Below are 16028 nucleotides of genomic sequence, written 5' to 3' on the forward strand. Positions count from 1 at the left end.
CCACAGCAGTTCATTGCCTTGCTTCCATGCAGGTACAACTCTCTGCTTTGCCAAACTGGGGGTGTCTTGACCAGCAATCCCACTTCAAATAATTCAAACTATCCCTTGAAGAGTAAACTGAACTCAAAACTTGAAATATGATCTTTCCAGCTTGGATGCATCTGTGGATAAGAAGTTACTTGTTGTATGTATGTACTATATATGTATGTACATATGTGTGTATACATACATATATATGTATATATGTGTATATATATGTATGTATATAAATGTATGTGTGTGTGTGCGTGCAAGGGAGAGATATAAGGAACTATTGTATGTTTGTTACTGTGTAATTAACACCTGAAATTATGAAGAGGTTAAAAAGGCTGTTACCCTGACAACCTGAACACAGAAATGGACAAAGTCTTCAAACTGGTGGATGTTCATGGATAAACTGCTTTCCATGACTGTGTTTGAATCATATTTACATTCAGTTGACTTTGCAGAGCAATGGACAGACATGCAGGGGACAACTGTAAAGCAACATTCTGTGTCAGTTGCATATATGTTGTTGTGTAAATTGTTTTATATTCATTCAGTGTTTTTCTATGAAACTGAAACATGTAAACATGTTGATATGTTTATTCATAAAAGTACAGAAGAAAAACAAAGTCACTGTTCTTTATTATAACCTGGGACAGTTAAGCTTGTTTCAGCTCACACATGAGGTTAAAGGGCACCATAGACCACAGCTGCAGCAGTAATGTAGCGTTTGTATTAAACTGTAGTGATTTCCTGGTTTAATCTCATTCTGACATTCACATCCTCATTAACCTGGTAACAAATGAAATAACCGAGAAGGTGGATACAAGCAAAAATGTGCAGTTTCACGGGGTGGCAGGTCTCACTCTGTGACAGGGCGATGAGTTGAGCAATCTCAGATCTCCTCTGTATTAAACGATTAATTCAACATTTTGGGAAATGCACTTATTCACTTTTTTGTCTAAAATTAGATGAGAAGCTTGATACCACTTTCATGTCTGTACAGTAAATATGAAGCTACAGCCATCAGTCCGTTATCTTAGCATAAAAAATAGAAATGGGGGACGGAGCTAGTCTCACTCTGTCCAACAGTAACAGAATCTGACCCTTCCTGAGTCCCACCCCTTTTTGCTCTGTTGTCCAATAACAGTTGAGCAAGCTTGGTTTCCAGCAGAACCTCAATCAACTTCTGATCTAAATTTGAAGGTTGTTAAAAGATGTTGCTTGGGAGCCTGTAAAAGTGACATTCACTGTATATAGTCATGTCTTAAGTTAGCTAATGTTAGCTAGCTAGCAAGCTAGTGAACAATTGATGTAGTTTAGCTAGCTGGCTGTCCAGCATTTTGCTAGGTAGATGAGAACTAATGTAGATTAAACAGCAATATTGTGTCTTGCTAACATTAGCCATTAGATGTAACTAGCTAGCTTAATATTGATGTAGATTAGCTTCCTAGTTATCCAGCGTTTTGCTAACATTATCAAGATTTTACTAGCTAGATAACGATTTATGTAGATTAGCTAACTATTTAGAACTGTTATTGAAGCACACACTAAAAAGGGGCTTGACTTGGGAAGGCTTAATTAACATTAACATTTTTGTACAGATTAAACAAACAAGATTTAACACGTAGATTAGTAAACATTAAAGGTGCTGGTAACCTTTGAAGAGAAGCAGGCAAGTTGACCCCCCCGTTTCTTTGTGCAAAGCAATACTAAGTAACCGGCTGTTGGTGGTGGCTTGATACGTACTGTACCGTACAGACATGAGAGTGGTATCAATCTTCTGATCTCATTCTCTTCAAAGATGGGTGTGGTTTCCAGAATGTCAAACTATTCCTTTATGATGCTGCTCTTCTGCTTAGACTGAATACTTATACTATGACTATAGAGTGAGTGGAAGTGAATGTGGCATATATGACTGGAGGACAACTTGGGCTACTACACCTGGGACTACTTACAAGAAGTCCTACATCTCCCAGCATGCTATGGAGCACCTGAGGATCCAGTTATTTAACGATATGAATGTTCAAGGAGTCTTCTAATTAGTCTTAAAATGCAATGCTGAGGAACATGTACTTTCTTTAATGTCTTTGTTAGCCTTGGGTACATGTGACTTCACTTTACAAAAGTAAAGACATTTCTAAAGTCTCACAATTATCATGAATGAAAGGTCCCTCAAATTCCCTGTTTTGAGAGTATTACAAAGACAACACACAATTCATGATACTGTAATCATGTGTGAGTTCAGTCTCATCTTTAAGTGCTGTGGTTGTCTTTCCAATCAGGTCAAGGAAAATTTGTTTGGAAATAATTTTTTCAAGTGCGTTAACATGATTTTCACTGTGAACCCAATAATGGACAGAGAAAGGAAAACTGTAACACTGAGGAATATCAGAGGATCTACAGTGATCATACATACAGAGGTTCCTCTTCTCTCTGACCCTTTCTGATCCACATCAACCTGCCAAATGTTAAAGACGAATTAGTGTCCGTATGTATAACCTGTAGAAGTCAATATTCATGTATGGCACGTTTTTAATAATTCTCTTAAAGGGACTGTTTGTGTTTCTTGAAGTGGGCTTGCGGCCGGTACTTATCCATACCTACAGTAGATGGCGGCTGACAAGCCCCCAGTTTGGAGAAACAGCAGAGGTACCAGTGTAAGAAACTAAGCAAAGTACTACTGTGAAAAGGCCCAGCAGCAAAATGCATTTTTGCAACCTAAAAAAAAAATGTTTAAGTGCTTATGTTGAAAATTTTGTGCATTTTCCTTAATCAGTAATTGAAAACATTAACAATCGATAACTGATCAATCATTAATAGCATATGATACACACATCTTTGTCAGTTTAAGTTCATTGAAACAATTCTAGTGGTGTATTACTTCCATGAAACAATCATTTACGAGGCACAAGAAATTGCTCTTGCTCAAAATGGCTGCTTTTGTTGACCTGTCATTCAAAAATTGTCATATGGGGCACAAGAAAACCTGTGAGCTATAGAAAAATGGTAAAAGTTTAATTCTTAACAGTGATTAATCAATTAATCATTAATCATTAACATCACTGTGCTATATTTAGAATATTTTCACCGCTTTACCTGGTCATCAGACAGCCTTTTCAGAAAACCGTTGTTATGTAAGGCTCTGGAGAGAGCGATATAAAGGCTGACATTATAGTGGTTTCTTGTCAGAAAAGGCTGTCAGATGGCCAAGTAAAGTGGAGAAATGTAGTATATCTGTATATCTGTCCACAGCACTACACTGCTGAACTTCTTACACTGATACTCCTGCTGCTTCTCCAAACTGGGGGTGTGTCAACTGCCATCTACTGTAGGTAATATACTGACTATGTATAAGTACCTCATACAACCCTACTTAAAAAAAAACCTGAACTATCCCTTTAACTGATTAACAAACAGTCCAAGTACCAAAATTAGTTCTTACAGTCAAAGCTATGTCAAAGTTATAATATCCCCCCAAAAAACAGGAGTGCACAGTAAAATCAGTCGGCTACATTAATTTTCAATAATATCAAAATACAAAGACAATTTGTTAATGAATCTAGGCATTAGACAGATATTTCTAGCTTTTCTTCAAAATCTACTGAATCAAACTGCATTCTGGGATATCTGAGCCTCTTTGTGAGTCCGCTGGTGAGTGCGAAGGTTACTCCTCTGAGAAAAACACTTGCCGCATGTGTCACATGTGTATGGTTTCTCTCCTGTGTGTATTCGCTGGTGAATCTCCAGGTGGCTGACACGGTCGAAGCTTTTGCCGCAGAACGGGCAGATGAACCATTTCTCCTTTATGCGGCGGCTCGCTATAGTTTTGTGCAACTCAGGGTCATTTAAGAGGAAAAATCTGCTGTCTTGGTTGAACGATGATGTGTTTTTAGTTTGAGGTTGTTTCTCAGAGAGGAATCTGATAGATACTCCTCTCTCTGGGTGGTTTATTGCTTCTACGGGCTGACTTGGCTGAGCTTGGCTATAAGTCAAAGGAGCCCTTGATTTGCTCGATGCACCTTGTCCATTATCCCTCATGAACCTGTCGGAGTACGCCGCAGTCTCTGATGAATTATCAAAAATGTCCAAAGCATTCTGAATGAGCAGGATTTCTGAGTCCAGATTTTGCGACAGCTGCTTTGGTTCTAGAAAGCAGTCTGAGTCCTCAGCAGTGTCGCTGTCTCCCACTGAAACCGAAGACCACTGATGGTTCTCTTGTTCCTCCATGACCTCAGCAGGCTGTAGGTTCAGCTCCATCTCATGGTGACCCGCTCCATCATTAACACTGTGATCAGAGTCCACAATCTGCTCCACAATCTGGACGTCGTCCTCGTCCTCCAGCTTGACGATCAAGTCCTCATTATCATCATCTCTGTCGTCACCTTCACAGTGGTTTGACTTGAGCTGCTCACACTGTTTCTCCTCCGTCTGTGAAGGTGGAGGTGTTCTGTGATTGGCTGAGGTGTCTGCCTTCTCTCTGACGCTCTGATCAGAAGACAACGTCTGGACTGAATCGATTATCGGTCCTGAAACAACAGAGCAGGTGCATTTTTCATTAAATTGAGAACCAATATGGTACTTTGTATCTGATTTAATATAGTGTAGGTCTAAGTTTAACATCACCATTTTTATAAATGAGGTTTCAGAGCTTTCAAGGGAGCACACATTAAAACAAGTTTAACAGGCGCAAAGAGCCAGAGTGTTGCTGCCAGAGATACAGGCCATAACAATGAATTTCTCATTTAGTCTTAAGATCTTGTGGTTGTCTTGTGTAAGAGCTGAAACATCTTGCTCAATAATTGATTAGTCAATCAGCAAAAACTTTATTGGCAACTACTTTGATAGTCATGAGTAAGTTTCCATGCAAAATGCCAATCATTCATCCATTTAAGCCTCTAAAATGTGAGGATTTGCTGCTTTTCATGTCATATGAGTGCAATAAAAACAATAAACTGTACAGTTTAAGAAAATATATGTGAAAATATAAAGAGGGAGAAATGTGCAATACAAAGAGAAATAAATTGAAGAACAAATAAGTAATTAAAAACGTGGAAATATAAAGACAAATAGGAACTATGAATGAATAAACATCTTCATTTATTTTCACATTTAAATGTTAATTAATTTCTGTATATATGTCTTTATATATATTTGAAAATGCATATTTCATTTTCTCGCATTTAAATAGGGAAAAGGAAAGGGAAGACAAATAGCAAAAGGAAAAAATAAAGTGATAAAAATAAAAAAAATTACATTGTATAAAATAAATTAAAAATGTAAATAATATACAGAAAATTAGTAATTCGTCTGCATATACATGCACACCGAAATAAATTAAAAAATAAATGTGAAAATAAATGAAAATGCTTACAATTCATCTTTAATATTTTGTTATTTGTCTTTCCATTTCTATATTTCTAATCTAATTCTTTTATAGATCTTTTAATGGCACCCCTTATGGCACTATGACTTAATGACACACTTTAAGTATATCTTGTTTGATGTGAAGTGAATAATATAGGTTTTAATATAGGTTATTACGTATTGTGAGGTCAGTGGTCATGCTTACCATCACCTGCAGGCGGCAGCAGCTTGTTCTGCTGCTCTCTCTTGGAGGAAGATGATGATGATGAAGACAGATTTGTAGTTTGAGCCTGAGACAGCGCCGTCAACCGCTCGTTTTCCATCAACATCAACTTTCTGTTCAGGGCTTCAATCTCGTTTTCCCTGCGGCGGAGCTCGACCTGAACGAGCGTGAATCCGTCCTCCCACAGTTTACTGATCTCCACCACGGCAGCTTTAGCTAACATCTCCATGATGGACGTCAACTTGCTCTGGAAAGCCACACAGCTGGCCATGTTGGCCTGGGTCAGCACCTCCGCGAGCTGGGGCGACGTGACGGACGTTAAAGCTGATCTTCTATGCGGGACAAAGCACGCAACAGTTGTAGTTTCGTCCGCTGTAGTTTACATTACAGAAGCTGTTTGAGGTGAAAAACATGGAAGTGTAATACAATAGTAACAGGAAACGCTGCTGGTCACGTGACAGAGGATAGACGGCGCGCAATGTGAGACAAAATTCACATGCAGGGGAATACCTGAAAACAAACCGCACATAGACTTATTAAAGAATTATTCATTATTATTTACTACCGTTTATTTTAGCATACCTATGACCGTACAGTGAAGAACGTCCTCCACATTCAGTTTGTAGGCAGTCAGACAGTTAGCCATCAAATAGTATAATCATAATCATTTTTGAATGCTCACAACTCTGACAGATATTACCTTTTGTGACAGATAGTACTTTTTTACTTGGTATGGTGGATTTTGTTTTCATTAAGTAGTAGAAAGGGGCCTTCACAATATGGGAAAGATAGAACAGATGGAAGCAAATCACTTCACCCAGTGTTATTTGTATTTGTCATGTGATGCTTAATAGCCTGGTCCTGTTTGTTAGGACACACAGAAGAAGTGGCTGAAGTGGTGTAGCTATTAATGCTTGGATCCTGCACTGATAGGGAACCCCACAAAGACATCTGAAAACTTGCACCAAACTGCACAAATACATATGAACACCAATGGGTGTGAAAAACCTCTTGCTGTTGTTTGAGCCTGATGTGCTGCCTAATGTTGTCCACTAGAGGATGCTCTATTTCCATGAAAGCTTAAAAGCTGAGGTCAAAGCATGTGCCCTTGTGGGAAAGAATTTATTTAAGTGAGGTTAAGACGTATTTGGTTGCCTGTAGTGTATATTTTGTCATTGAAAAGTGTCCTTGCTAATTGTTTACCTGATTTAGAGGACAACCATATGACCTGTATTTTAAGTTTATAAATATCAATGAATTCATTGACTTATAACTTTTTTATTGGTCAATAAATTCCCCAAATAGTCTATTTGATTGTATTTTAGCCATTCTCAAAAGTGCCAACCCCTTTAACCAGTGGCCATCTGTTAAATTAATCTTCCCAAATAATAATTTTAAAAAAAGTTTAAAAAAATGTTATCCAGTTAGTGGCACATCAAAGAGCTTTGGCACAACAAAGATGGGATCTAACAAAAGCAGTATGACTGAGGCATTTGTGGCTGCTACATTTGAATACTTTGCAGAAGTTTTCCCTAGGATGTGATTGTTTGGTTTTAGCCATGTTTCAGAAATTATGTTGCAATGTAGATTGTGAGTAAATAGACATTTAAAAATGACTGCATACAGTATTTGACCTTTTTGGGTTTCACATTCTCATAAAGTATTTTTTAAACATCTTATCATCGTTGTTCTCATGCAGGCTCTTTATTTTGTCTCTACAGTTTTGAATGCTTCTGGCTCTTCTCTTTACTTTCCATTTGTTCTGTGGCTTTATGCCTCTTTTTTCTTCATGTAAAGCACTATAAATTGCATTTGTATGACAACAAATAAACTTGAACTTGAAACCTCAAATCTATAGGAGTGCCATAAAAAAGAATAGTTGAACTATAAGGACAAGTAACAAAATGTAAAGAATAATTATAAGAAATTTTATTTATTTGATATCTATTTCTGTATATTTATTTCAATTTCAATATATTTTTGCATATAAATTGCTTTCCCCCATATATATGTATGTATGTATTCATTTATATAATGTAATTATTTATTTTTATAAATTTAGTTATCCTTATTAATTATTGATTTTAGTATTCCTTTTTGTTAAAGCAGGATTCATGTGTGTGGGAACTGACTACAGGCCCATCCAAAGTCAGCTGATTTGACCCTTCAAGGAATAGCAAAACCCATAGGAAAAGAATAAGGAAAAATAAAAGGGTAAAAATAAATAAATTAGATTATATATAATTAAAAAAATACAGAAAAAAGTAATTTATATGGAAAATAAATATATATATATTTATAAATATCGTAATAAATATATACATAAATAATGACCAAATGAAAATAAATGAAAACCCTCATGATTATTCTTTTATATTTTATTATGTTGTTATTTCCACATTTATTTACCATTTTTAATGTTTCTTCACGTATTTTATTTTATCTTTCCTTCAAATTATGCGTTTAACACGCGCGCGCACAAACACACAAATTCCTGGCCATTGATTGGTTCATTTACCTGCCAGTCAAATATGGGCGGGGTCAGTGGAGTTACTCGGGTGAGAGAGCAGAGGCAACGGAGCTGTCAAACACCAACAATCGTCTGAAGTATTGTCCCGGGCGGTCCAAAAACATCGTACTTTGCTCTTTTGTGGAAACAGGAACGACAGAAACACACTTCGAGCTCACTTTGAGAACACAAACTGTGGATTTTAAGCAACTGCGACGAAAAACTTACTGTTTTGCGTGTGTTGGTGGATTTTAGCTTTTTGCTTGGCTCGAGTTTTGTTGACAAACTAGCAAGGGAGCTAGTCAGTGAGCTAGCTGCGTTACCAACTTTGCTGCATCGCGGTTGTCGTTTTCGATCAATGCTACCTGAGAAAGGCATGGAACCCAGCTTGAACTGTTCTTACAAACACACTTTTGACATAAAAACAGGTAAGTCAGCTAAACTTGAACAAGGAAAGCTAATACTAACTGTTGCTGCTTTGGTTTGTTTACATTTTCTGTTTGGCGTTCACTCACACTTAAAACGTTGATCCAGCTCTTAATTCTTCAACTAACCATCTCTGCTTTATGTGAATTGTTGCATCAAGCTGTTTTGGCAGGATTGCCTCATTAGCTGTCTATGGTATCCAGATAATGGGCATTTTTTTCACGGTGCCTGCCCCATGGACTTGTTCATTACTTTAAACCCTTGAAGAATGACAGGTATGCAGCAGCTCACGTATCCTGGCAGTTTACCACATTAGATTGTCGTCAGATAAGAGGTTTCTATTCACTTTAGTCGAAAGTGACCTTGGTCAAATACTTGATCAAGATTGCTCTTTTGGTGGACCCACAACTGTCTCTGTTGCTTACAGCAAACAATGCCAGCAGATTGCTCAAATCCAGATAATTATTTTGAAAATATTTTAAAAAATAATTTTATTACTCAGTTGATGTAGTCATTTTTAAATCAGTATGAGTAAACCTAGCTTTTTTCCTTTTGTGGTGCTGTATGTTAGGGCTGAGTGACATGGCTTATAAATATGAACATTTTTTGGGAAATTACATACCATGAGTTCTGAGATACTGATGATCATTTGAGAATGCGATGCATTGAATAAATAAAAACTACCCAACACTACATAAAGTAGGGCTGGGCTATATGCACAATATCAAATATATTATAGATATGCAGATATTTTAGACCAAATATCCCAGCATCGGCATTTATCAGTACTCTGACTAAGTCCCACCAATACTGGATTTTTAGGGCAGAGGGTGATACTGATATTAGAGGGTGAAAAAATTCTGATATCGATGTGTCAGCCAATATTCTTCCTGTATGATGAATGTACACAGAATAGAGAGTATATACATAAAAATTATTTTTTGCAGTGAAAAAATGAAAGTGAAAAACTCTTCTGACAAAGATATGTATTGGAGAATAGTTTATGATTTAACAATGACTTCTTTATTCTATAAAACATTCATATATGAAAAACTATACAGAAAACACAAATAGGGCAAAATATATGTATATATTAAACCTGATTTAGGAAAAAGGACCAAATATTCACAGAATGCTCCCTAGAAATCTAGCCAATTACAACAAATTGCATTGTGTTAAAGAGAGAGTTCTCATATAGGCACATATTTGGCAGCATATATGCCAATAATTATATAGACCGATATAGCTGTGATAGGCCAGTATCGGCCCAGTGATATTGATTGACCGATATATGGGTTCTGTTTGTGGCACATTGAAGAGATGACTCCAGTTGCCCTCACAAAATGTTAATGCAGAGATTTTTGATAAATAATCACCAGTAGTGTAGATATAATATTATTATATATTCAAAATATAAGATATCTATCAATAATAATACTAATATAATGTTGATATATTGCCCAGCCCTAGTTTAAATCAGTGTGATGAAATCTTGTTTTTCTTTCTTTTGTGATGCAGTTATACTCTACATACATACAATCTTGATCTATGAATAAGTAGTCATTCACACACAGTTACGCACGCCCATTTAATACCTCTTGTCCTTCAGAGACACTCTGAGCCTGGCTGCAACCTATCATTACAACATCACTTAAGTTTTGATTTATTGCTGACATTTTCTATTAGTCTCTAATCCTCCGGGATGCAGCTGGAGAGTGTTCAGGCCCCCAAACTACTGTTAAAACATGTGGCCTAAGGCTGCTTTAGAGATGTCCCATCTGTTTTGGAGTAGCAACAGGCCACATTTTAAAGACCAAAAAAAAAAAAAAAAAAGGCCGCCTTTTCAAATTCCACCCTTTTCCATGCATAGTCCCTTTGCTGTGGTGTTTTAAATGCATGCCCTACGGATATGTAGGCAACAGGGAGTAGTTTGGGAACAAATATAGTCATGAACTATGGTGCCTTGCCTATTTTGTCTTCTAATCACTTGCATCAAGAAGATTTCCATGGTATAATACATATTTTAATGGCATTAAGTTGTTTTATAGTTGGTGACTGGGTTGTCTTCCCTGTATTTGGGCTGTTTTTGCTGAAACGATGCTTGATGATGTGTATTCTTAATGTTTACAGCAGGAGTGGGTGTAAATTCCTTTTGTTGGTGGTCAGTATAGTGACGTAGGCTGAGAAAATCATCCCTGACGAAGATTGATTTCTACCCCTCTATTTGCATATCCTGTAGAATAACAGATTTGGCATTTTTATTCATTTACATCATTGTCATCACCATTGTCTGCATAACTGAAGTTCTGGTAAGTGTAGGAAGTTTGTGTTAAGTCAGTCAGTATGGGCTGTTTTGACCACTCACTGATGTGGGTGTGCAGATACAGAAACTCTCTGTTGTTGCTTTTGAGTCAAGAGTGAATTTATAGCTTTCTTGCTGACTTATTCTCGTCTACTCAGATACAACAACACAAATGAAATGTGTGTCTCTGTTGTTGCTCTCGGATGGGAAAGCTAGTGAAATGTGAAAAGAGAGCTGAGGCCTGGCACTTGTGGATTGCATTTTTCTTGGCACACAGGCACTTTTATTTCTGCCGTACCCATTTCAACAAGGCAGAAAATGAGGTGTCATTGGAGAGAAAAAAGAAAGTGGAGGATGAAAAGCCTTTTAAGGATGTGGCTGGGACAAAGAATGATGTCAGAAGTAGTCCAGTAGGTCTACAGTATCTCTCCAGGAGTCTAGTGTCTGTGATGTAATGCTAACGGACCAAGGCAGAATCTGGCTGTCTCATCTCGATGCTGTTTTTAGGATCTGATCTAATGAGACCTTCTGATTGACTTCTACGTTTCTGCTGTAGCTTAATGTAGGTCAGTTAAGTATATTTCCTTTAAATCTGCTTCCATCTTACTTTCTGCAACTGTTCCTCCCCTCTTACTGGAATATATTTTACTGAACTATTCCAGTTATTCTTTGAGTACACACATAGAAAATTTCTGAGTTCGGCTGACATAAATGACAGCAGTTTGTTAGTGCTGCATGTGAGAACAGAAGTCTCAGAGTCCACAGTGATAGTCTTTGTAGTATTAAAAGTGATAGTGTGACCTGTGATTTTCGTATGATATACGTATGTTAGCTCATTGTGGAGCAAAAGTACTTAAAAGAATAATTCAACTACAAAGGAATAGTTAGTTATTGTTAACCTGTCTTTTTAAAAGGAGATGAAGTAAAATTTTCATGTCCGTACAATTCTGCCTTATTTAACACAACTGAAGGGGATGAATGAATGGGGCTACAACTTCAGAAGAAAATGCCCATCACCTTTCCCTAAAGCATCCTCAAAGGTCTTGGACAAAAAGTCTGATAAATTGGGTGCTTCCATAGCTCGGTTGGTAGAGTGTTTGCCCCATGTGCTGGGGCTGTTGGTCCTCTGCAGAGGTCGCTGGTTCGATTCCTGCCTGTGGTCCATTTGCTGCATTCCCCCTCTCTCTACCACCTATCTTCAGCTGTCCCTATCCAACAAATAAAGACAAAAGCCCAAAAAATAATCTAAAAAAAGAAATCCAATGAACTATCCAAACCTCACATTTAATTTTCAATAATGTGTATTAGAGAAGACCAGAATACCTCACAATAAAAATTGTTTTTTGCAGTTTTGCTTGAAAAATAACTTGAAGTCCTTCCAGGATTTTTTGGGATTGTTGTGGCCTAAAATGCCTGATTTCTTGGTAGCTTTTATAGAACATTGTTTCATTTCAATTACCATTAAATTACTTTAAACTGTTGTTTACTTGCTTACTTACAACTGCTCAACACAATCAGGTCACAACTGTTGTTTTTACCCAGTTGCCCCCACATATTCACCTTCAGTGCAGAATCTTCTTTATACATCATGTTGCTGCTGTTGGATTTATTTGGAAATTGTAAAAAAAATAAAAAACAGATTGTGGCCCGAAAATTATATATTGTCAGAATCCTTTGTTGCTCCAAAAAACTGAACTGGACCACTGTAAAACAGTTTGTTTGGCCTGACTGCCTCTGGTGGTAACTGACAGAGTAATCGAGAAAATAATTGACACATTAATCAACACTGAAAAAAAATATTAGTTGCAACCCTAGGCTGCATCAAATATTATTTTATTCAACATTTGTGGAGAATGAGTGCAATCTTAGGGTGTCATTGCTCAGTGAAAAATATATTGCGTTTAGTTACATGAATAATAGCTGAAAGCATATTTTTTCCTCCTGTCTCAGAGGAATGGAATGTGTTTTTCTATATAATTACCCTGCACCTTTCTCTCAAAGTATTAGAAAAAATACTCATAACCAGACTCAACATGTCTAAAATCAATTGAAGAGATCTTTCAACTGATGTATTCTTGAAAATTGGATATGAAAGTCACACTGTTTTGGAGTGTAAAAAAGACCATTGGCCACAGACTTCATTTCCTGTTACCCTTTGTACCCTGCTGATTTTGTTTTGGATGGCAGAAAGGTCCAGGACCTGAGCTAGTCCTTGGCTAATCTCCCATAATTGGACAATCAGCCCCTATTACAGCCATTACATTTGGGCCTGTTGAGCAATACTGGGTTGTCTTATCCATCCTAAGGCAAGGCCCAGTCGACAGCTACAGCTGCTATTAAATGGTCAAACTTTTCAAGAAAGAATAGCATGGCAGCTTTTGATTCTCCTTTTTTTTCTAGAGTGGAAGTGAATGTCAGATGTGTCAACTCCATTCTTTTCTGTGACAATAGGACTCTCAAAAATATGGATTAATCCTTTGAGGCATAACTTTCAACAATAAACCCTACTGCCATGATACTCTTCTTTATATGAAACCACATAAATGACTGCTATTTTCTCTTTCCCTTTGTCTAGGTCACCAAAGGCTCAGTATACATCTGTTAAACATGTGAGGACGCTCTCATCTTGGTGGACTCCCCAGTTACAAACAGTGAGGAGCTAGTAGGAAACATCTTGGATCCAGCTAGGGTGTGTCACCTGGGGTGCTCTAAGCACAATCTTAAACTGAAGTCTATGTGTGTGACGTATCTTCTCCCAGGACACAAGCTGAATCAATTCGGTGCTGCTGTGGAACCCATTAAAACAATCTAGTCCTCTTGTCATGTGGGTACATTACAGAAAAAGGCCCATATTACCTTCTCTGGTATCACCATCTGTCACATCACTATGGACCGGAATAAACGCAATTCCATTGCTGGGTTTCCTACACGACCTGAACGTATCAATGAGGACAGAGATGGTACTGGAGGGGTAGGGGTCGGCGAGATAGGCGTTGGCCCGCCTTCACAGGTCAGTCATTATTCTTCTTTTTCTTCAGTGGGATGCATTTCACACCATCTGCCCACACCCACAAAGCTGAATACCAGAATGGACTGGCTGCTGGAAATTAAAAACTGGACCCATTAATATAAATCCTGCTACCTGACCCACACATCTATCAATAATTTAATAGATTAAACACACATACATACTCACTTGTGTTCTCAGTTATTGCAGCTTCTGCTTCCTGCAGCTGTCAATGTGTCTCCTAAGCAACAGTGTGTCTAACTTGTAGCTATCAAAAGCTAATAATTTTTGGCACTTTTTGCAAGCAGCAAAGCCACTGACACCATTATTCTCACAGCCTCAAATGCCATCAGATTTTTCCCGAATGTCCACTAGGCCTTTGACGCCATACTGTCATACTACCATGACATCCCATTTTTGGCAGGATGTAGGGTCAAAGCTTGTCAAAGACAAGTGCAGATGATATGCTGTCAGCCACTTCGTTTGTTTTTGCCTCTGACAGGCTCATATTGTTCTTATAAATGTCTTGACAATATTATGGAAAGGATCGCTAGAGTGAGAGACCTTTTTTTTTAAAGAATAAGATATGTTTTGTTTAACCAGAAACAGCTGTTCTTTCCAAACTCACCAGACTCCCTTTCAGTAATGGTTATTTTAAAGCGATAGTTCACCCAAAAATGAAAATTCACTCAATATCTACCCACCCCTGTGCTAAGCGAGACTTACTGGTAAAACAGACTGTTAGAGGAGTTTAGAGCCTGATAGAGGAGTTTAGTGTGTCTGTGACACCCCACTTTGAGAATGACTGCTCAAGTGCATGCATGCCCCCACTTAAAAGCAATATTATATAGCTACCTCTATTTTATCCTGTCTGTCTTACTTGTTGATATCAGTCTGTTTGCGTCTTCTCCAGGTGGGCAGGGTGTGGCCGTCATCCTACAGAGCCCTCATCAGTGCCTTCTCCTGTCTTACACGCCTTGATGACTTCACCTGTGAGTGGATCGGCTCTGGTTTCTTCTCTGATGTCTTCAAGGTGGGTGCAGATCAGTGATTACAGTTTATCTCTTCTCTTTTCTGGTTTTCCTCAGTCTGTCTTTGATTTTCTCCTACCTTGCTTCACTTTTCCGTCCATCCTTCTGTCTGTCCATTTGTCCATCCAGGGTGGTTCACAATAGGCCAGACAGTCTCTCAGATCAAACAAACTCAATTGATTTATTTCTTTTCCCCTGCTATGTGACAGCAGTCATGATAGTGTCTTTCATGCAAAGGTCAGAATTAGAATATCATAGAAGAAAAAAGGGAACTTGTTGTGAATGGCCCTCACAAGTAAATGGAACCTTTATGTGATGACACTGTCATTTTCCATTTGTTTTCAAAGACTGATCTATCTTGGTCTTCAGTCAGTAGTCTCTTCTGGACATTTTGAGGTCGAGTTAGACTGCAATTACTTCAAAGACATCACTTAAATATGGGGCTGTTAACCCTGTTACTTCATTCCCTCCCCCTCCAGGCATCTGAATGGGAGTCACACAAGCAGTTAATAGTGTGCCTTTGTGAAGTGAAACCTGTCTGTAAACAACCATCAGCAGAAATATTTAATTTCCCTTATATCTTCTTGTTGGTTGTATTAACAAGGTTACCATGATTGTATCAAATTTGGGCATATTTTGGTTTAGATGAGTATTGTGAAAGGACTGCTCCTCTTGGGAAAACCCTGAGTTGTACTTGTATAAAAATAAATACTCATGGCCTTTATAAACTGATAATATTTCATTTTGAGTTGAGTTAGTTTGATGTGAATTCCTGATTTAAAGATACATGCTTTGTGGGTATTTATTCATGAGTGAGTGCACACCACTGTGTACATGTAAAACTGACCTCTTGTTAAGGGGTTAACACGCAGAGTTGTCAAGCATGGGGGAAGGGTTATTATACATGAAGGGGAATTAATCTGATTAATTAAAGTAATGACCTAGAAGGTCTGAATGAATGACATTAAACCAGGCTCAAATATTTGTTGCATCAACATACTTTTTAATTTACAATAGTTTTAATTTATCTTGTCACTCTGTGTATATTGAAATTATATAAATAATCCTTCTACTAAACACTCATGTAACAATAGGTCTGTTGGATTGGTTTGGTGAACTGGTTTGAAACTGAGTTTCCA

General features: G+C 37.6%; 2 protein-coding genes across 3 annotated transcripts in view; one reads left to right on the top strand and one right to left on the bottom strand.

The window, feature by feature from the left end:
- Nucleotides 1–2705: 2705 nt before the first annotated feature.
- Nucleotides 2706–6167, bottom strand: LOC146318004 (uncharacterized). Its single transcript, XM_084731622.1, has 2 exons — nt 5597–6167; nt 2706–4553 (listed from the first exon to the last, which is right to left on the bottom strand). The coding sequence occupies exons 1-2, from the start codon at nt 5883–5885 to the stop codon at nt 3634–3636; spliced, it is 1209 nt and encodes a 402-aa protein (XP_084587748.1). The 5' UTR covers nt 5886–6167; the 3' UTR covers nt 2706–3633.
- A 1997-nt stretch (nt 6168–8164) lies between these two features.
- Nucleotides 8165–16028, top strand: part of tesk2 (testis associated actin remodelling kinase 2) — a 41911-nt gene continuing 34047 nt past the window's right edge. For both annotated transcript variants that reach the window (XM_084731619.1, XM_084731620.1), the window contains exons 1-3: nt 8165–8551; nt 13427–13861; nt 14772–14891. In XM_084731619.1, the coding sequence (XP_084587745.1) occupies nt 13739–13861; nt 14772–14891 (243 nt within the window). In that variant the 5' untranslated portion in view covers nt 8165–8551; nt 13427–13738. The remainder of the gene's footprint in view (nt 8552–13426; nt 13862–14771; nt 14892–16028) is intronic.

This window comes from Lutjanus erythropterus, chromosome 12 (assembly GCF_056507025.1).
Source record: "Lutjanus erythropterus isolate fLutEry1 chromosome 12, fLutEry1.hap2, whole genome shotgun sequence".
Lineage (NCBI taxonomy): Eukaryota > Metazoa > Chordata > Actinopteri > Lutjaniformes > Lutjanidae > Lutjanus > Lutjanus erythropterus.